At 45.2% G+C, this 23,499-nt stretch overlaps 1 protein-coding gene across 1 annotated transcript in view; it reads left to right on the top strand.

Moving 5' to 3' along the window:
* The first annotated feature begins 17,612 nt into the window (after positions 1-17,612).
* The window catches only part of GCLC (glutamate-cysteine ligase catalytic subunit), a 63,885-nt gene continuing 57,998 nt past the window's right edge, over positions 17,613-23,499 (top strand). The window contains exon 1 of the mRNA XM_040428567.1: positions 17,613-17,871. Within this exon, the coding sequence (XP_040284501.1) occupies positions 17,722-17,871 (150 nt within the window). The 5' untranslated portion in view covers positions 17,613-17,721. The remainder of the gene's footprint in view (positions 17,872-23,499) is intronic.

Here is a 23,499-nt window from a genome sequence, read left to right as displayed (position 1 = left end):
AGTCCGGTATTTGACCTCACCTGGCTGGAAACCAGCCCAGCCGCACATGCTTGGAGGAAAATACCTGCCTTGCCGGACACAACCCCTCACTGTGTCACACTGCTCATCCATTTTCTACAAGATAAGTTGTACTGCTCTTTGTATTTGGTTGTTCCCTTGTGCTTGTTGTTACTAGGCCTCAGGGAAACGCTGGTTCGTTCACCTGGGAAGGAACCAGTAGTTTCATTCCCTTTCACTACCTCTAGGGCATCTCAGGGCTCCTAGGGTTTAGGTTCTGGCGTATGTATTTTCCCACCTTCAGGGTCTATACATACTGACAGGAGTCAGGGCCAGATCTAGGGGTTTCCTAGGAGCCTGCCTTTCCCTTATCCCTATCCTTGAGGCCTAGTTCTTTGTCTTCTCCCTTCTGTTGTCTTTCTAATGTCCCTCCCCATTATTCGTGACACTCGCTGATCAACCCAGGCTCTCCTACAGGTACTTAAGTGGCTCAGCCCCCTTCCCAGATGCCTCAGTCAAGGTCCTTGTGTTTGCTAAGTTACTGATACTCTCGTGTGCTCCTGACTTAAACGTTGTTCCTGGATTCTGGTACTTGTCTGATTCTTGCCTGCTTGCCTTGACTCTCCTGTTGCTGATCCGGATTACCTGACCTGTTCCTGTGCCGCCTGTCCTGACCTTTTGCCTGTTTGACTAGGCCGCTGCCTCATCCTTCGGTCCTGCTCTGTTGCTCCTGGTAACTACCCCGCCTGCCTGACTACGCTTGTACTTATGGTACCTACCCAGGTATCTCCTGGTCCACCTGGACCAGCTGCCTCGTGTGCCGTCCCTCCTCAAGAGGTAGCGACCTGGTGTTCCCCTCGGGAAAGTCTATCCCCACCATCAGGGGTACTGTGAAGAATCGAGGGGGTACACTTAGACAATGCCCTTAGAGGAGATGGGACACGTGGCACAGTGGGTTCACACCCGCTGGTTCGTGACAATATTATCCACATATCAGAGGAATATCTCATCCACATACAGTACAGACCAAAAGTTTGGACACACCTTCTCATTCAAAGAGTTTTCTTTATTTTCATGACTATGAAGGCATCAAAACTATGAATTACAGATGTGGAATTATATACATAACAAACAAGTGTGAAACAACTGAAAATATGTCATATTCTAGGTTCTTCAAAGTAGCCACCTTTTGCTTTGATTACTGCTTTGCACACTCTTGGCATTCTCTTGATGAGCTTTAAGAGGTAGTCCCCTGAAATGGTCTTCCAACAGTCTTGAAGGAGTTCCCAGAGATGCTTAGCACTTGTTGGCCCTTTTGCCTTCACTCTGCGGTCCAGCTCACCCCAAACCATCTCGATTAGGTTCAGGTCCGGTGGCTGTGGAGGCCAGGTCATCTGGCGCAGCACCCCATCACTCTCCTTCATGGTCAAATAGCCCTTACTTTCAAAGTTTTCCCAATTTTTTGGCTGACTGACTGACCTTCATCTCTTAAAGTAATGATGGCCACTCGTTTTTCTTTACTTAGCTGCTTTTTTCTTGCCATAATACAAATTCTAACAGTCTATTCAGTAGGACTATCAGCTGTGTATCCACCTGACTTCTCCTCAACGCCACTGATGGTCCCAACCCCATTTATAAGGCAAGAAATCCCACTTATTAAACCTGACAGGGCACACCTGTGAAGTGAAAACCATTTCAGGTGACTACCTCTTGAAGCTCATCAAGAGAATGCCAAGAGTGTGCAAAGCAGTAATCAAAGCAAAAGGTGGCTACTTTGAAGAACCTAGAATATGACATATTTTCAGTTGTTTCACACTTGTTTTTTATGTATATAATTCCACATGTGTTAATTCATAGTTTTGATGCCTTCAGTGTGAATCTACAATTTTCATAGTCATGAAAATAAAAGAAAACTCTTTGATTGAGAAGGTGTGTCCAAACTTTTGGTCTGTACTGTATATGGCTCCCATTATGGACGAAAAAATATATAACCTCTTTCGCTGTACCTGTTCGGTATTCTTTGTGTCCGTAAAATATCCAGCTTCTTTGCTTAGTCAATTTGGCTTTGTTCCTTAAAGAAGTTGTCCGGGTTCAGAGATGAACCCAGATATATCCCCTTCTTCACCCACACAGCTCTTTCATGCTCAGATGCTCTCCCTTTACCTGCGCTGCATTGTGCAGGACAAGGGCTGTTTTGTTTTTATTTGTACACTGCTAGGCTGAGGCTTCTGCCTAGCAGTGTAACCGGCACTAATGGGCGGGCTTTAGCGTTGCCGTGGCCTATTTTACACAAGCACTGGAGCAGCAATATTGTACACAAGCACAGGAGTAGCAATATTGTACACAGCTGAAGAGCAATGTTTTGGGGGACAAGCCCCCTTTGTCAAGCACATGTCATCATCTGTTGTGGATATTGCTGCATGGAAACGCCAACTTAGTGCACATGGATTGTAATGCACAGAGATGCAGCAGTCTGAACATGGCAGAAAGGAATATGTATGTAATGTATTACAGATTTTTAATTTTTTTTTGTGAAATATCTAATGGATTTATGAATAAAGAAAGTGTTTAATCTATTTTGGTCAGTTGAATACATATGTGAAAGTGCAAGCTGTGCCTGATCCACAGCTTTGCAGGCACATTACCATGCCATGCCAGGGAACCTTCATCAGGCCCTAGGCTGTCATGGTAACCAATTTCACTGCGGGGGCTCTGATCGGAAGGCAGTGGAAGCCACATTCCACTGCCTAACCTCACAGCTGCAGCAATTGCTACTGAACCCAGCATCTGAGGGGTTAAATGACCGGTTTCAGTGCCATCGCCATTCCCGGTCATTGTGGTCAGGTGCCAGCTGTATTATACAGCCAGCACCCACCGGGTATGGAGTGGGCTCAGCACAGCAGCCTGCTCCATACATTACCTCAGCCATTGTGATGTACCTTTCATGGACCTTTGATGAGATATTTTTTAAACTACCAGATGCCATTGCTTTGTTTTTTTTCATTGCTTTGTCTCCTCTGTCCACTGTGATTGGACAGCATCACAGCCAGGGAGATGCTCGCTGAGGAAAGTTGAGGTCTCCTCCTTCCTGTACTGATGCTACTAATTAGCATATTTGGTACCAGAACACAGCGAGGGCATAGTGGCATAACGGAGTGTACAATCTGAAAAAAAAAATTGCAATGGAATCCCATGAAAGGTCCTCTTTAAGCACTTGAACTAGGACACAGTTGTATAGAGCCTCAGACCCTTTCCACGCTGGTCAAGTTCCAATCCTATTAATTATTGTTTAGGTCATGACTCAGTCAAGGACACAATTCATTCACCAGGAGGAATCTCTAGGAAGATGTGGGAAGAACTATGGTAGCATGAATTGAAAAATATGGGAGCCCTAAGCTGGCCTCTCCATAACTTTGGTGCATCCAGCGCCAGTTCTAAATGTAGGACAGCTTCCGAGCTGTCTTACATTTAGACCATTTTCTACACCTAAAAATGATGTAGAAAATGATGAATGCGATGACCCTGCCGGCATGCCCCCTTCCCTGCCCAAATCATGCCCACTATTTTATACCTGGCGTGAGTGGATAAAAGTCACAGATAGCTGCGCAACCATCTGCACCAGAACTACGCCTAATTTAGGCGTATTTCAGATTAGTAAATGACCCCTGTAATGTGAATACAACTGTGAGCAAAGAATTGTTTTAATATTGGAACTGTCTTGCATTGGTTAAACGAAGATAAAAAGTGGGGAAAAAATGATGGGGTCACGTATCAAAATTTTACGTAATGATTTGGCTTTAAAAAGTCACAAAATTTGCCACAAAGGAAAATTATGTGATTTTTTTTTTTTTTTCGTGTTCTGTTATTCTCTCTGAACTTTTTAAAAAAAGTGGATGGGGCAGGGCCACTGCCGGCCCACACATTTACTATAGTTTAAGCCTGAAAAATGGTGTAAATTAAAAATGAAATCTACTCCAGGTAGCACGGTCAGAGTCAGGAGGACTGTTGAGCCATATCCCCCCAAGGTATTGCGTGGTCACCATCAGGAGGACTGGTGGACCAAAACCCCAATGGGTTGCATTGGTCACAGCTAGGAAGCAGTGCCGTCTTTACCAAGGGGCAAAAGGGGCAGCTGCCCCGGGCCCAGTTGCTCCTGAGCTCTTGAGCCCTGCTAGCCACTGCCCTGGGTGTCAGGCTGTCAGCTACACAGGGGGTGCTGCCATGCCATGCCTGCCGGCACTCCAGCGTGCTGTGAGCTGTGATTCTCTAGGACCTTAGATGACATCATCACCATGTGACCAGTAACCTAGCAATATTACTGGTCACATGGCTATGAGGTCATCAAGGTCCTACCAGGAGTGTTGTAACAGAAGTTTGCCTTAACTGTGGAGCTTTTTTTGTGAAGATTACATCAGAAAAAGGTGACAGGGGCTGTTATGCTAATATACTGTAAACTACTGTATAGTGGGGTGCTGTATAGTGTGGGGGGATGTATAGTGTGGGGGGATGTATACTGTGGGGGGCTGTATACTGTGGGGGGCTGTATAGTGTGGGGGGCTGTATAGTGTGGGGGGCTGTATAGTGTGGGGGGCTGTATACTGTATATTGTGGAATGCTATACTGCTGTACTGTATACTGTGGGGGGCTGTATACTGTATATTGTGGAGATACTGCTGTACTGTATACTGTGGGGGCTCTATACTGTGGGGGGCTGTATACTGTGGGGTGCTGTATATTGTGGAGTGCTATACTGCTGTACTGTATAGTGTGGGGGGCTGTATAGTGTGGGGTGCTGTATCGTGTATAGTTTGAGGTGCTGTATACGGTGAGGTGCTATACTGCTCTACTGTATACTGTGAGGTGTTGCATACTGTGGGGTGCTGTATACTGTGGGCTGCTATACTACTCTACTATATACTGTGGGGTACTGTATAGTGTGGGGTGCTATACTGCATACTGTGTGGTGCTGTATACTATAGGGTGCTATACTGCATACTGTGGGGTGCTGTATTGCTGTATACTATAGGGTGCTATACTGCATACTGTGGGGTGCTGGGGTGCACTGGAACACTAGGGTGAGCCGAGCCCTGGTCTCCTTCCTGCAGAGCGGTGCCCACTTCCAGCCTGAGCCCAGCTGCCCAGAGCACTGATCCTGAGCCGCTGGAGTCTTCAGAACTGGAAGTATTTACAGTCATTCACTGTACTCTACCAGATGTGTGGATTTTTTGTGTGTTTGTTGTGGTGGAGGCCGTGATTGCATGCTAGGGTGTGGGAAGGCGGGATCCAGGGGGCCCAAGTAAATTTTTGCCCAAGGTCCAATCAATATTAAAGACGGCCCTGCTAGGAAGCTGCATGACTGAGTGAAGCCGAATACCGCAGTGTGAACAGTGACCTAGAGGTGAATTAGGGAAAACTTCTGTATAGTTAGTGCCTAGCCGGGCAAGCATTTGTTGTTTTGTGTTGATGTAACACATTGTGAGGTGAAGCTGCGACTTCATGGTGCCAAGTGATGCCAAACTTGGAAGTGTGATGTGCTGTGTGACAAATAAAGCACTGTTTGAGCTTAAACCTCCTGGGAGAGAGCGATCCCTTACAATACTCACATTTCTATACATGAATATATACTGTAAGCTGCCCAAATAGCTGTTGGCAAGGGCAAAACCTCCAAGGTGTGAGACATAAAATACCTTTCAAAGATAGTTATACATTAGCAATAAGTAATGTAGGCGTATTATAAAAAATCTATGCTGATTCACTTGGTGTCCCAACAGAAGGTGGGGTATAGGATAATCCATTCTGCTTGTGTAGATTAGACCTGCATGAATCATTTCATTTGATAATGCATTCTCTAGTTGTCTACATTTAAATCTGTGTATGAATTAGTCAGTCAATGAAACACCTACCACTGTGTAGGCGAGCTATAGCAAGCAGTGGAAGGTATGGCGTTGATTTTGCTGTGTCATATTGTATCGGCATCTTTTACACTGTACCTAGGATTTCACAGCATGCGATATTTAGGAGTAAAAATGTATGGGCTCATTTATCAAACTGGTGTAAAGTAGAACTGGCTTAGTTGCCCATAGCAACCAATCAGATTCCACCTTTCATTTTCCAAAGGAACTTTTCAAAAATGAAAGGTGGAATCTGACCATTAGAGTTTATTGTGGTTTCCATTAAAATCCTATTCCTCTCGCCTCATATGAGTAACCATTCCCTGCATTCATGAACATCTTGACTAGAGATGAGCGAAGTTTTGAAAAATTTGATGTGGCTGACTGGCCAAACTTCATCAAGAAATTCGATTTGTTATGAATTCATTTGTCAGGAATCGCTAAAAATCAGGTATACCAGTACGTTACGGTGGCTGAGGAAATGTATGGAGCGGGCTGCTGCGTTGAGCCCACTCCATACGCAACGGGTTCCCCCTGTATCATACAGTAGACACCCCCGGCCCCAATGACGGGGAATGGCGATCCCGCCGAACCCTGTCATTTAACTCCTCAGATGCCACAATCAACACCGATCGACGCAACTGTGCAGCAAGGCAGAGGGATGCGGTTTCACTGCGGGGGCTCCGATCAGTTACCATGTGGACGAGGTCAACACAGAACCTGTCAAAATACTATTCACCCTAATAGATCTCTATTAGAATATAGGACAAGGGAACAAAAGATCCCAGGTTCAAGTCCCCTAAGGGGGTTAAAAGTTGTTACTATAAAAGTAAAATAGTATAAAAAAAAGAAACTCCCTTTCACAATTTTTACATATAAAAATATATAAACAAAAAAGGTATTGCCTCATTAGAAAATGTCTGAACTACTAAAATATTAATAAGGTCTTACAGTCTGGAGGAAAAGTGGCAGAATTATACCTTTTTTAGAACTCACCTTATCCATTTGCTTGCGCTGCGGGGAACACACACTGCTGACTGGAGGACAGGACCTGCGAGACGTCATCACGCTGGAGCGCACGTCCTGTCCTGAGCTTCCAGTCAGCAGTGAGCATTCACCGCAGTGCGAGCAAATGGATGACGTGAGGTTTTTTTTGGTTTATTGTTTTTGCAGAAGCAGAGAAGGGGGCTCTAATGGAGGCATAACTCTTACTGGGGCACTAATGGGGGCTATTATTCTTACTGGGGGCACTAATTGGGGCATTACTATTACTGGGGGATACTAATGGAGGAATTATTCTTACTGTGGGGCACTAATGTGGGGCATTATTAATTCTGGGGCAAACTAATGGGGGCATTTTTCATTCTGGGGCGTGCTAATGGGGTCATTACTCTTACTGGGGGGCACTAATGGGGCAGTAGCAGTAATTATTCTGGGGGGTGCTATTGGGGGCATTAGTAATGCTGGGAGGCACTAATGGGAACGTTATTAATTCTGGGCGGCACTAATGGGGGCATTATTAATTCTGGGCAGCACTAATGGGGGCATTACTATTACTGGGGAACACTAATGGAGGCATTAATATTATATTATTGGGAGCCACGTAGCACATCCGCAATATCCAGTCCCCATAGCTCTGTGTGCTTTTATTGTGTAAAAAACCCGATTTGATACATATGCAAATTAACCTGAGATGAGTGGACTCATCTGAGGTTAATTTGCATATGTATCAAATCGGTTAGCAATGACCTTTTGTGGCTTAGGCTACTTCTCCGGGAAGGCTGTTACGGCGGGTGAATAGCCTGTCGTATCCGTGCTGCCGCTAGGGCACGCGTTCCGCCGGAGGTCCGCTCTGGCCCCATTGACTATAATGGGGGCTGGCCGGAGGTCCGGCGGCAGCACAGCAAACATGCCAAGAGGCAGCCGGAATAAAACTACGACATGTCCGTGTTAGCCAGTAGTAAGAAGTCTTGATGCTCTCAAAAAGAGAAACAATAGAAAATATTGTAATTTGATACCTTTTAATGGTTAACTAAAACAAATCATGTTATAAGACAAGCTTTTGAGACTTGGATATGCACAGGAGAAAACAGAAAGGGTGGAGTAATAAACTGCAAAACACCATCAAACAGGTCTTGGAAAAAGAGTCCTTAGTTAGTTTGCAGATAAGCTGTGTGAAAGTTTGTTTGTCTCTGAGTTTAGAGAAGAGAGGACCCCTCTTTCTCCTCAGATGTTGTAGAAGGCCATAAAACCTTGAGACAAATTCAGTCCTGTGTTAAGTGTATTAAAGACATACGATTAAAATACTAATTGTCTGGACCGACTCTGAAGAAAAACTACTAAAGAAGCATTCATTGTAATGCTTGTTAGCTATGATCTGGTGGTGTAAATGCATCGCGATTACCCGATGAACAAGCAAAATGTTGTGCGAACATTAAAATTGTGTTTGCGGGCAGCAGATTGTGCTGTGAAACTAGTCAGTATAGGGAAGAGTGATGGCGTTGGAGGAGATCGCTAAATGTAAATGCAGCAGTCTCCTTCACTAGCAAACAGCAGATTGTCGGGAAAGAATGCTTCCTTTAAGGTTCCATGAGAGAGTCAACAACTTTCTTCCCACCATAAACCTTACATTGAATTACTCACATAGGAAAATCAACTTTCTGGACACTGCCATAAGTATTCAAAACAACTTAATACAGATATCCCTATATCAGAATCCCATTGATCGCCCTTACACAACTGAGATAGGACAGCTTCCTCCCCAGGTACATAAAAAAAAATCCATTGTCTACAGCCAGACCATCAGATACAATCGTATCTGCTCCAGCCCAACAGACAGGGAGAAACACATGGGCCACCTTGAGAGAATATTTTTACACCAAGGCTACCATCCTACCACATTTCAGGACCAAATAACAGAGCCACCAGGATTCCCAGAAATCAACTCCTCAAATATAACCAAAAAGAAGGCAATGACGTGTACCTCCAGTGAAGAACTACAACCCACAACTAGAGGTACCAAGAGAAACCAGAAAAAAACTACGCACTATTCTACTCGAAGATTTCTCCCATACCCCCAGACCTAATGACAGGCATGGTGGTGGAGTAGGCATACTACTTTCTCCACAGTGCACATTTCAGGTCATTCCCCCTGTACTCTCTCTCACATTCCACTCTTTTGAAATCCATACTATCAGACTCTTCCATCCATTCCCCCAGCGGGTTGCAATTGTCTATCGTCCCCCACGTTTCTCCACCAATTTCTGGATCACTTTGCCGCTTGGCTTCCTTACTTCCTATCTTCTAAATCACCAACTCTTATTATGGGTGATTTTAATATCCCCATTGATGATCCTATCTCACCATCAACATCTCACTTTCTTTCTATAACCTCCTCTCTTGGCCTATCACAACTTACTTACTTACATACACTAGATCTAGTCTTCTTCCATCACTGCTTAGTCTCAAACTTTATTAACTCATCCTTCCCACTTTCTTTCACCACAATCTTCTTTGATTTACTATTAAGACCTGTCAGTCTTCTCATGACAGTCCTACTTTTCACACTTATAGAAACCTACACATTAACTGCCAGCAACTTATTGATACCCTACAGTTGGCTCTTACCCCAATGTCTTCCCTCTCCTGTCCAGACCTGGCTGCCAATCATTTAAACCATACCCTCAGACCACACTAGATGAAGCAGCTCCAATATCAATCCAATCCTCCCATAAAGCAGAATGCCTATGGAGATATTGTGAATATCAGCAGACTTCCTGCATTATAAATTTATGCTCAAAACATACAATTTAGACCTCCACATTGCCAAACAGCAGTACTTCACTCTCTCATCTCCTTACTCTCAAATAATCTAAAATGACTCTTTGACACTTTTCATTCCCTTCTAAGGGTACTTTCACACTTGCGGTAGAGGATTCCGGCAGGCAGTTCCGTCGCAAAACGTATGCAAACTGATGGCATTTGTCAGACGGATCTGGATGCGGATCCATCTGACGAATGCATTGAAATGCCGGATCGGTCTCTTTCGTGTCATCCGGAAAAAACGGATCCGGTATAAATTTTCTTTGCATTTTTTTCGTCTGCGCAGGAATGCCGGATCCTTTTTGCCGAAACACTTAATGACGGATCCGGCACTAATACACTTCAATGTAAATTAATGCCGGTCCGGCATTCCGGCAAGTGTTTAGTCTTTTTGGCCGGAGAGAAAACTGCAGCACATCCTGAAGACATCCTGATGCATCCTGAACGGATTGCTCTCCATTCAGAATGTATTAGGATAAAACTGATCAGTTCTTTTCCGGTATTGAGCCCCTAGGACGGAACTCAATGCCGGAAAAGAATAACGCTAGTGTGAAAGTACCCTAAGCTCTAAAGTTCCAGAACCTGTCACACCTCCTCCAGTCCCTCTCCCCGGCTGTCATTACTCACCTAACTAGAATTTTTAACCTCTCTCTCTCTTCTGGTATCTTTGCCTCCTCTTTCAAACACTATGTTATAACCCCAATACAAAAAAAAAAACATCTTTTGACCCGACCTATGCTGCTAACTACCTACCTGTTTCTAACCTCCCCTTTATCTCTAAACTCCTTGAACTTCTTGTCTACTCTCTCTTAATAAGCTATCTCTCTGCAAACTCTCTTCTTGACCACTTACAATCTGCCTTTCGCCCTCTCCACTCTACAGAAACTGCCCTTACTAAAGTGTCTAACAATCTTCTGACAGGAAAAAGAAATGGCAATTATTCTCTACTGACTTTTCTGGATCTCTCTGCAGCTTTTGGTACCGTAAACCACAAACTCCTCCTCACCATGCTCCACTCATGTGGTTTTAAAGACACGTCTCTCTCTTGGTTCTTGTCTCGTCCTATATCTCTGGCTGCTCCTTTTGTGTATCATTCGCTGGTTCTACTTCTTCTCCTCTTCCTCTTGATGTTGGTGTTCCTCAGGGTTCAGTACTAGGTCCTCTACTCTTTGTCCTCTACACAGCCTCCAGATAGACTATCAGTAGATTTGGATTTCGGTACCATCGCTATGCTGATGACACCCAACTTCATCCCCTGACATCACCCCTGCTTTACTCCAAAACATCAGTAATTGTCTGGCAGCTGTCTCTAACATCATGTCCTCTCTGTATCTAAAACTGAACCTCTCAAAAACGGAACTTCTTGTCTTTCTCCCATCTACTAACACACCTAAACTTGATATTTCAATTTTGGTCTGCGGCACGATCATAACTGCTGTGCAACATGCCAGCTGTCTTGGGGCCATGTTTGACTCAGATCTTTCCTTTGTTCCCCATATCCAATCACTTGCTCGCTCTTGTCGTCTGCACCTCAAGCATATCGCCAGATTTCGCTCTTTTCTTACAGTGGAAACGGACAAAACTTTTGTTGTTGCCTTGATTCATTCTTGTCTTGACTACTGCAACTCATTAAGGTCTCCCTCTCACTAAACTCTCCCTCTTCAAATGCTGCAGCCAGGCTCATCTATCTGTCCACCTGCTATACTGATGCTACTAGCCTGTGCCAATCACTTCACTGGTTGCCCATCCACCACAGAATACAGTTCAAACGTCTCACCCAACCCACAAAGCTCTCCACAGTACTGCCCCTCTATACATCTCCCTCATTTCCGTCTACCACCCTACTCATGCTCTCTGTAGTGTTAGTGACCCAAGATTAAAATCTTCCATAATTCGTACCTCTCACTCCCGTCTTCAAGACTTTTCTCCAGCTGCACCTACTCTCTGGAATGCTCTGCCCCGGAATATCAGGTTAATTCCGAAATTCCCTACCTTCAAACATGCCTTAAAAACATATTTTCAGGCAGGCTTATTATGCTTCCTAACATGACTGTTTCCCAAGTAAACCTCTCCCCCACCAACTCCTCTGGCCTGAACTGGATCCTCTAACAATCCTACACCCAAAGCACCAATGCTTTCAGTACAACAATGGCTTGAATACTACTTATCACAATCAACTACCTTATGTTTCACCCCCAATTCCTCATATATTGTAAGTAGGGATAAGCAAATCAACTTTGGATACTTCATCCGAAGTCGATTCGCATAAAACTTCATTGTAATACTATACAGAGCGGGAGCTCCGTACAGTATTAGAATGTATTGGTTCCGAACTTATACATCCTGAGGAAGCAGGATTTGTCCAGGGCAGGGAGGGGAACCACAATTCTTGTAGGCTAGCATCGATAATCCAGATGGCCAAAAAGACAAACAAACCCTTAGTACTATTAGGAAAAGATGCGGAGAAGGCCTTTGACAGGGTTAATTGGGACATTTTACAAAAAACATTGTTGCGATTTGGAATACCGGAAGAGTTTCAACAAGCCATTATGACCTTATATAGTGAACCCAGCGCCAGGTTTAGCGTTAATGGGACATTGTCCAACTCTTTCCTTATCAGGAATGGTACGAGGCAGGGGCGCCCTTTGTCTCACACTCTTTATATCCTTGTTATGGTGACTCTTCTTCAAGCCATCAGAGACCATCCGGGCATACCGGCATTCCAGATCGGAGATAAGGGGCCAAGACATGTAAATGCAGCCTTTGCCGATGATCTTCTCATCATGGTCACAAACTCTGTTGAGGCCTTCCCGCATCTGCTGGAGCAATTTGACCTATATGGGAGCCTATCCAATTTTAAGGTTAACCACTCCAAATCCGAAGCTATGAATGTCTCAACCCCTCAGGGGATAGTCACAACCCTTAAGGCCTCAACTCCATTTAAATGGCAGGGGTCCCATATCACCTACCTAGGGGTTAAAATACCCTCTCAGCTGGGAAAGCTGTTCCAATTAAATTACTTGCCCTTGCTCAAGGATATTCAAACAGACTTAAAATCCCTTAAGATCCCATATGTCTCATGGATGGGATGAAAAAACCTGTTAAAAATCTTTATTATGACCAAACTATTATATGTACTGCAAATGCTGCCTGTCTTTCTGCCCAGCTCTTTCTTCTCTACAATAAGAAGGATCATTTCTAACTTCCTATGGAATGGGAGAAAACCCAGAATAACCTACAAAAGGTTAATACTAAGAAAAGAGCAGGGTGGGTTTGGCCTCCCAGATGCCCTTACATACTACAAAGCAATACACCTAAAAAGATGGCTCCAAATACAAATCCCCAATTATAGGGCCCTAGGCAATGAAACAGAACTAGCATGCCTCACACATGTGCAGAGATCTGGTCTGTAGTGCCTCAACACTTCGCCCATAGAGGACAATCCACTCCTGAGAGGAACAGCATCTGTGCTACAAAATCTAAATAGAGATCACAAGCTCCTTGGAAGACCATCCCTACATATGTCAGCAGACCTTATCCCTTTTTCTGTCAGACCCGGAGCGACTGACATTGCCCCGAAATGGGAAAAATTTAGGAACCACACAGTAGAAGACTTTTTAGGAGAACCATCTAAGGCTCTAAGGCGGAAGAGGTTCACCAACCTATTCCTCAGGCCCTTGGGTCTAGTAACTTCCTAGACACTTCAGAAATTCACTCTACTGAAAAGTTATTATTTAAGAAGATAGGGAAGGATAGGGAAATGACATGCTTTGAGAAACTAATGAATAAAGACTCTATCCCAAGAAAACTAATCTCACATTTATACCTCACCCTACTCACAACAAAGAACAAAGTCACACCTCAGTACATACGGATATGGGCTTCAGAGATGGGAAGAGGCTTTTCAGAAACAGATATCCTGCATATACACTCATACTCTCATGGGTTCTCGAGGTGTGTTAGGGTTGAAGAGCACTCTTATAAAGTCCTGACACAATGGTACAAGACCCCCAAACAATTGTACTCAAGAGGTCTCCAGGAATGCTGGAGATGCAGATCAGGGGAAGGCTCATTTAGCCATATATTTTGGTTTTACCCTAAGATAGTACCTTTCTGGTCAGAAATCACATGCTTAATCAGCAAAATACTAACACGCCCCACCGCCAGTGGCATAAGTACTGGGGAAGCAGGGGAAGCGGCTGCTTCGGGGTCCGGCCTGACAAGGGGCCCGGCACCCGGCAGCGTGACAGTTTCTTCTTAGTGTCTTATGATGTGATCATTCATCTTACTAATAAAGTTTTTCGGGCTGGGCCCCTTCACAGCAGCAGCAGCAGCGGTGCAGCCGCAACACCCCCCCCCCCCCCCCCGGCCCCTTCGTAGAAGCAGTAGCACTGCCCACCCTGATTATACTGCCTGCCTGTGGCTGCTGCCAATACAGGAATCAGGCCATGTGGCAGTGGCAGGCACTATAGATGGGGGCATGTGGCAGTGGCAGGCACTATAGATGGGGGGCATGTGGCAGGCACTGTAGATGGTGGGAAAGGTATGTGACTGGATGGGGGCATGTGGCAGGCACTATAGATGGGGGGGGGGCATGTGGCAGGCACTGTAGATGGTGGGAAAGGTATGTGACTGGATGGGGGCATGTGGCAGGCACTATAGATGGGGGCATGTGGCAGTGGCAGGCACTATAGATGGGGGGGCATGTGGCAGGCACTGTAGATGGTGGGCAAGGTATGTGACTGGATGGGGGAATGTGGCAGGCACTGTAGATGGGAGCATGTGACAGGCACTGTAGATGGGGGCATGTGACAGGCACTATAGATGGGGGCATGTGGCAGTGGCAGGCACTATAGATGGGGGGGCATGTGGCAGGCACTGTAGATGGTGGGCAAGGTATGTGACTGGATGGGGGAATGTGGCAGGCACTGTAGATGGGGGCATGTGACAGGCACTGTAGATGGGGGCATGTGACAGGCACTATAGAGATGGTGATCATGTGGAAGGCAGTGTAGATGGGCAGTATGTGGCACGCACTGTAGATGGGCAGCATGTGGCAGGCACAGTATATAGGGGGCATAGGGCATGCATTGTCTTTTCAGATCTGTGGCACACACTTAGTACATTGAGGCATGTAGACATATTTAAAAGTTCACCTGTAATTTTTACGACAATGAGGGAGAGGAAGGACATGGTCTGCCTGCCCTACCAGAGGCTTTATGGAAGAACTTAGAACTGCTGAGTTAGCTGATTTGCACAGTGGGGAGAGAGGTGGTGGTCAGGGTGTGCGCCACCCTAGCCCTTTCAGTGCAGCCCCTGGCCCTTATCTGCACCCCCGTGGCCCTGGCCTGTGCCCCCGGCCCTTGTCTGCGCCCCCCCACCCTATACTACATGACAGACAGTGTGTGTGTATATATATATATATATATATATTATATAGGAAAAGGATGGCGTGACAGCCTGGTCTGGTCTAGATCGTGACTAGCCAAAGGAGTGGGGTTTACACAGGAGGAGGGAGTTGCGAAGTGCGCGGGGGGAGGGGGGGCCATACAAAATTTGCTGTGGGGCCCAGTCACTTCTAGCTACGCCCCTGCCCACTGCATTAACTCCATAAGCTGTCCTTTTATGGCTACCCACTCCAGATTTGTAGCCCTCTAAGGGGAACCTACTCAACCACCTAATCCATCCAGGCAGCGAGACTTTTAATCCCAATGAGATGGTTAAGTGAAGATCCACTCACCGTAGAGATAAGGTCGATGAGATGTACCGATTGGAGGAGCTGGCCAGTTGGGAAGAAAGGAGGAATGACAAATTCTTATGTGGAGCCCCTGGAGAACATATAAACGTAATAATTCCCTCTGGGGTAAAATATGGGGAAGTATGCGCACTCTGGAAGGGGTACTGCCCGGACAGCAGGGTCCTCATAGGTCATCTTTACTAATAGTTGCAATCTGTTCTGTTTGATAATACAAATCATTATGCCAAGAACTAAGCCTGAAATTGGCTTAAATAGCCAGTAAACCAAGTGTGCCAGTCGTAAGAGGGGACGAAGGGAATGAAAAGACCTCCCTCTTCCTTTACCCCTCCTCCCACTACCTCTTTTTTTTCTGATTCCCCCCCACCCATCTAATACTACTGTAGATCTTTGTTCTTTTACATATTGTTTCAATCTGACTAAGATATGGTATGTTACCTTTGTATATTAATCTATGGAACTGGAAAGTTCTGATTCCTGTATAATAAATATGTTGATACTAGGCCTAATTCAGAGCTCTGAATAAACGGCCATGTATATATAATTCCTAATTTGCCTAATAAACAGAAAGAGAATGTATTGGTTCTGATAAGCCAAAGTTATTACTTCGCGAAGTCTCACAAGACTTTGTGTAATAACTTAGTGAATTAATTATTACTGTAAAAAAAAACTCGATACTGAACTTGGTATACAACAAAGTTTTATGTGAATCGACTTCGGATGAAGCATCCGAAGTCCATTCGCTCATCCCTAATTGTAAGCTCTTGCGACCAGGGCCCTGACTCCTAGTGTTTCAGTTGTATATTAGCTAGTTACATTGTGATGTCTTTTATTTTGTACATGAACCCTATGAATTTGTAAAGCGCTGCAGGATATGGTGGCGCTATATAAATAAGATTATTATCTATTTATCTATCTCCTAGCTATCTATATCTTTTTAAATGTGTTCTTATTGTGGAAAGCAGTATCACTGAATTTAATAAACTCGGCATGTCCGTAACGATTTGATATGGATGGTCTATCCTCAGGATAGCTCATCAGTATCAGATCAGTGGGGATCCGACTCCTGACAGCCCTGCTGATCAGCTGTTTGAAGAGGCCACGGCGCTCAGCAGAGCTCCGGTGAGCACTGCGGTCTCTTCATAGTTCACCAAGCACAGCACATACTTGGTAATGCAGATCATCTCCTTTCACTTGAATGGGACTAGGCCATGTGACTGATATACAGTGACATCACTGGCCGCCCAACAGTTGATCGGCAGGTATCCCAGGAGAAGGACACCAGCCGATCTGATAGTGATGACCTACAGTGATGGCCAGTTCGCATTGTTCACCCGCAAACATATGCGGGCTGCCATCTTTTTTCACAAGTCCGGCGAGGCACAGGTAAGCCCTTACCTGTGCCTGTGCGCGAGCCGGTCTGAAAACAATTGCGGTCAGCGAGAGCAGGCAGTTCAGAGAACAGCCACCGGGGGCCTTCATCGGGCTGTTCTCGGAATTGCCTGCTCCCGGTGACCGCACTTGTTTTCAGACCGTCTCGCGGTACAGGCACAGGTAAGGGCTTACCTGTGCCTCGCCGGACTTGTGAGAAAAGATGGCAGGATGTTCACGGACGAACAATGCGAACTGGCCATCACTGATGACCTCTCCTAAAGATAGTCTTATACACCTTGCTGGTACTGTATTACACCAGAATCTGCGTGGAAAAACCATGTGTAATCCGCAATCAGTGCAGGCAGGCTATGTGTGAATGTGTTGTCTGCGCAATATTTCTTTTGGGGCCCCACCTAAAATTCTGCCCAGGGCCACACTTTGTCTAAAATCGGCCCTGCCAAGAACACTATAAAAAGAGTCAGTATTCTTCATGGCTGGAATGTGACCATGTCACTGTGACAAGCTGAGACTATAGAGAACACTGCACAGTCATACAGTATCAGATAACATTGTCAATTGTGCCCAGAACATCTCTCTTTGACATAAGGTCGGCAGCGGAGGAGTTAACCTTCCAGGCAGCGACCTCAATAAAACTGCTTAGTCACGGAGGGGAGTGACCCCCCGAGGCCCCGCCCACATGACGAGGAGCCGGCGGAGAAGGCGACTCCGCAGCTAGCGGGTCACGTGGTCTGTCGGCCGCCTCCTCATAACAAGACTGCGGTGGGCGGGGCTGTGTGACAGAGCGGCGTGAGAGAGCGCGGGGCAGACTTTCTCACAGTCCGTCCGCTCAGCACCGGGGGCTCAGTCACGCACACTGCAGTTATGGGTCTCCTGTCTCAGGGCTCCCCGCTCAGCTGGGAGGAAACCAAGAAATACGCGGACCATGTGCGGCAGCACGGCATTATCCAGTTCTTAAACATTTACCACAAACTGAAGGAGCGCCAGAAGGACGTGCTGAAGTGGGGCGATGAGGTGAGGACCCCCGGGGACTTGGGTAGCAGTGCGCCCCCTCCGGCTGGCTGCTGATTGGGGCACAGGTTGTCAGGTGGCTCCCGGAAGGGATTCTCCTCAGTATGGTAGCCATGGCTGCGGCGTGCTCTGTGTGAGCTCAGTCCATTGGTAGCCCTGGCGCTAATCTCCTGACCTGTCACTTACTCATCTAGGCCTGAGCGGGGCTCCTGGGGTGACAGGCGGGCCCCATGTCAGACCTTCGAGGTAAGTACCCCCAGCTGTTTGGCTTCTTGCTGCAGTAGTGCAGACTCCTCCTGCCTGTGAAGACCCTGTGTGCCGTATGGATCCAGGTATGTGCAATGTCAGGATATGGAGTAGAAGTGTAAAAATGCCAGGTACATGTCCTGATGAACAGGTCGTGCCCTGCTCTGGGGGCATGCTGCTGTTTATAATTCTGCCGCTTTCTAGCAAATGATGACTATATATATATATATATATATATATATATATATATATATATATATATATATACTGATGACTATATGCCACGTGTGTGTGTGTGTGTGTATATATATATATATATATATATATATATTATGCCACTTACTAATAGAGCCTTTGTTGACCACCTGCACTATTGTCTATAAACAAGGGGGCATACCTCCTGAAATATAAAGTCCACACAGAGGTCCTGTCCATAAGATGGCTTCTCATGGAGGGTCATGTGACCAGGCAAATCACCTCCATCTGATGTCTCCTCTGTCCATTACACCTGTCATCTGTACTTGCACTGCTGGGAGTGTAGTGCGGGTGCTGTATGTTTGAATGGAGGAGGCCGAGTGATGTGCCTGGTCACATGACCCTCCATCAGCTGCCATCTTATGGACAGGACCTCTATAAGGACAGCACAGAGGATTTGTCCAACAAAGGGGCATGGCTTATGAAAAAATAGCAAATAGCATAGAATATCAACAAAAACTATATTAAGTGTCATATAGTCATCTTACATGACCATTGGTTACAAGCCAGAAAGTGGTCAACCCTGTCCATGTACATCCATAGGACTGTTTCAGCTGGTGATACTCGGGTATCACATTAGCAGGTGGCACATTGTTGTCTGAATGAGGCTGATCATTTGCCACTTTACATAAGTCTGCTGGCTTTATTTATTTATTTATTTTCTACCTCCCTTCTCTGTTTAACGCAAAACGCCGTACATGTACGGGAGGGGAAGCTGTGCAGAACGCTTTCTGCTGTACATGCACTGTGGGCTCATTGGGCGGGTGCAGGAGCTGCGCCTGCCCGATCACTACAGGGGTCCGACGGCCCCTGCTGTATCAGCCAACATTGCTGTTTACTGCGATGCCGGCGGATTAACCCCTTCTATGCTTCGTTCGGCGCTGACCGCAACATAGAAGGGGTTTGCTGCGGGTGACGGAGCCCATCGGTTCCCTGCGCTGCTGTGGCAGGGACCCGATGCGTGACTGCGTGGCTGCTGTGCATAGGCCGCCTAATGCCTTGCACGACATGGGGACCTGCCTTCTACAGGTGCCGAGGAGATCAAGCCCCAGGCCCGTCTCCTAGGCAACCCTGAGTCACACACCAACAGGCAATGCATTACAATACAAACTATAGCTTTCAGAACATGGTGACATGAAAACATCATTTAGTTTTATTTTTTTCAAAAATGTTATTGTGTTAAAGTGAAATTTTAAAAAGGTAGACATTGAGTATCGCTGTGTCCGTATAAAAATGTCACATGACCTAACCCCTCAGGTGAACACTGTAAAAAAATAAACAGTGCTAAAAAAACAAAGTTAATTTTTTTTGTCACCTTACATCACAAAAATTGAAACGCCAAGTGATCAAAAAGGTGTTTGCCCCCCAAAATAGTACCAATCTGTCACATCCCGCAAAAAATGAGCTCTACCTAAGACAATCGGTCAAAAAATAAAAAAAGCTATGACTATGGAGACACTAAAATTTTATTTTTTTGTTTCAAAAATGCTATTGTGTAAAACTTAAGAAAAAGTATACATATTGGGTATTGCCACGTCCGTCACAATCTGCTCTTTAAAAATGTCAATGGCCTAACCCCTCAGGTGAATGCTATAAAAACTGTGCTAAAACCAATTTTTTTCGTCACCTTGCCCCATAAAGTGTAATAATGAATAATCGTATGTACCCAAAAATGATGCCAATAAAAACGTCAACTCTTCCTGCAAAAACAAGCCCCTGCTCAAGACTATTGGCAGAAAAATTAAAAAAATATGGCATTCAGAAAATGGAGACACAAACATAATTTTTTTTTTTTCATAAATGCTTTATGTAAAACTGGAACAAAGTAGACATTTTTGATATCATTGCGTCTAACGACCTGCTCTAAAAATAGCACATGATCTACCCTGTCAAATGAATGTTTTTAAAAAACGCTCCCAAAACGGCCATTTTCTGCTTACCTTGCCTCATAAAAAAACATAATATAGAGCAATTAAAAATCATATGTACCCCAAAACAGTACCAATAAAACTGTCACCTTATCCGCTAGTTTCCATGGTGGTCACTTTTTGGGAGTTTCTACTGTAGGGGTGAATCAGGGGGGCTTCAAATGGGACATGGCATCTAAAAAAGTTATGGCATTCCTTTCCTTCTGCGCCCTGCCGTGTGCCCGTACAGCAGTTTACGACCACATCTGGGGTGTTTCTGTAAACTACAGAATCAGGGCCATAAATATTAAGTTTTGTTTGGCTGTTAACCCTTGCTTTGTAACTGAAAAATCTGCCAAAAAAGTGAAATTTTGAAATTGTATCTCTAATTTCCATTAAATCTTGTGCAACACCTAAAGGGTTAACAAAGTTTGTAAAATAAGTTTTGAATACCTTGAGGGGTGTAGTTTCTTAGATGGGGTCACTTTTATGGAGTTTCTACTCTAGGGGTATATAATGGAGAACCGGCACTCTACATCTATCAAGGTGCTAAAGAAGCAATATACACAGGTGATGGTAAAAAATATATATTTATTTTTAGAAAGGTAGGTTTGGGAGTGGGGAGTAGGAGTAAATGTTCTGAAATTGTAGAGGTACTGAAAAAAAATGGAGTACTCAAGAAAAAATGTTGATTTGCAATATGCGGCAGTGGGGATGCAGGTGCACAGTAAAAAATGTTTGTGCCGGGTGGGGGGTATGACAATGCTGTGATTGTCTAGTGGTGGTTACCCCTTTTCAATTGGTAGCTATGTCCATTAGTTATGCAGTCCGTTAAAAATTATCTTTGTCATACCACGTGGAAAAGTAATGTGAGAAATATAAAATATATAAAATATATAATATGGGTAGAACAATAAAAAGCAAGGAGTATCCAGTGAAAAATATACGAAAAAAAGTAAGTGGTATGTCAGTCGGGTGCTGTGCTTCAGTGTGGCGTCCCACACATTAGGTGAAGACTGCACACAGACTGTTTTACCTTCTTTGCGGGGTATGGATCTCCTGGCTGTTGGAGCAGCCTTACAGCGCTCAGCGGTGTCTGTTTCCCGGTCTTCTCGGCGTGCCGCGTGTGTGTGACGTCACTTCTCAGGCGACTCGCGTGTCTTTGCCGGGTGCAGTATTGGGATCTTCGTTGGTGATGTATTTTCGATCCAGGGGATTTGAATGCGGTCGGTGGTGTGGAAGCGCTTCCAAAGTAAGATTCTTGGCAGGTTTCTAGAGGGGAGTCACCAGACGCGTTTCGAAGGACTGAGCTGCCTTCTTCATCAGTGGTAGCCCTCTGACTGCCGTTATCCTGCCTTTTATGCCGCCCGTGGGTCTTTCAAAAGACCTGGACTGGATCTCATTTTCTATGGTACAGACTTTTTGGGTATGCATCCGGGGGCTTCAAATGGGACATGGTGTCAAAAAAACAGTCCAGCAAAACCTGCCTTCCAAAAACCAAACTGCGCACCTTTCACTCTGCGCCCCGCTGTGTGGCTGTACAGTAGTTTACGACCACATATGGGGTGTTTCTGTAAACGGCAGAGTCAGGGCAATAAAGATAGTCTTGTTTGGCTGTTAACTCTTGCTTTGTTAGTGGAAAAAATGGGTTAAAATTGAAAATTAGTCAAAAAAATGAGAATTTTCAAATTTCATCCCCATTTGCCATATAACTCTTATGCAACACCTAAAGGGTTAACGAAGTTTGTAAAATCAGTTTTGAATACCTTGAGGGGTGTAGTTTATAGAATGGGGTGGTTTCTATTATGTAAGCCTCGCAAAGTGACTTTAGAGCTCTAGTGGTCCCTAAAAAGTGGGTTTTTGTAAATTTCTGAAAAATTTCAAGATTTGCTTCTAAACTTCTAAGCCTTGTAACATCCCCAAAAAATAAAATATCATTCCCAAAATAATTCAAACATGAAGTAGACATATGGGGAATGTAAAGTCATCACAATTTTTAGGGATATTACAGAAGTAGAGAAACAAACTTTGAAATTTGCAAGTTTTTCCAAATTTTGGGTAAATTTGGTATTTATTTTTTTGACTTCATTTTACCAGTGTCATGAAGTACAATATGTGACGAAAAAACAATCTCAGAATGGCCTGGATAAGTCAAAGCGTTTTAAAGTTATCAGCACTTAAAGTGACACTGGTCAGATTTACAAAAAATGGCCAAGTCCTTAAGGTGAAATAGGGCTGTGTCCCTAAGGGGTTAAGGTGAAAAATGGCCCGGTCCTTAAGGGGGTTAAGGTGGATTTACACAAGCCAGTTAGCGAGCAGATTATCAGGAGCGACTGTTCCTGTGAACGCCCGTTCCCGACAACCTGCCTGTGTAAGTGCGGCGCACATCACCTGACGATCAAGCAAAACACTCATTTATCGGGTGAGCCTGTCGTTTGTGCAGACACAGAAATGATCTTTTCTGGGGGGGGGGGGGGGGTTGGGCTCTGTGAACAGCTGTATAAAGACAAGCGATCGTAGTGGTGATCTCTCATACTGTGGAGGTGATCGCTGGATTGCTTCCTTCCCAACAATCAGCGGCTACATTGTGCGGTGTAAACCCGCCTCTAGTGTGCGGTGTTGATGGTTTGCCGAAACAATCTGACGGGTGACTAATCTGCCGTATACCAGCCCGGGATTTCTGTCCATCGCAGTCTGCTCACGTGAGTATAGAGTATGTAAGCTGCCAGATCAGTTTGTGATCAGGGTCTTCACTTTCATCTCCTGCGGTCTACTTCTGCTCATCCTTGTTCCCCAGCTCTGAGGAGTTTGGAGAAGTGGCACTGCCAGGCAGCGTCCGTTTCAGTGCTTATGGGTGTGACCGTTCAGGAGACCGAGCAGAAGGAATGCTTCAGATGGTTATCTCGGAGCTGCTCTCAGGTTTCCACTACTGTGTGCCGAGCTAACCCGGTTCATACCAGACACAAGGGAGGATCCTGCAGTGCGCTCTATCCCGTCCTACAGACCATGATTGTGGATTACAGCATTGCTGTGTCTCCTCTGCTGCTCACCTCAATAAGGCTGCATTCACACGGGCGAGATTTCCGCGCGGGTGCAATGCGGTAGGTGAACGTATTGCACCCGCACTGAATCCCGACCCATTCATTTCAATGGGGCTGTTCAGATAAGCGGTGTTTTTCACGCATCACTTGTGCGTTGCGTGAAAATCACAGCATGCTCTATA

This window comes from Bufo bufo, chromosome 4, assembly GCF_905171765.1.
Source record: "Bufo bufo chromosome 4, aBufBuf1.1, whole genome shotgun sequence".
NCBI lineage: Eukaryota > Metazoa > Chordata > Amphibia > Anura > Bufonidae > Bufo > Bufo bufo.
The sequence above is the reverse complement of the archived record's forward strand: the minus strand, read 5'-3'. Positions and strand labels throughout refer to the sequence as shown.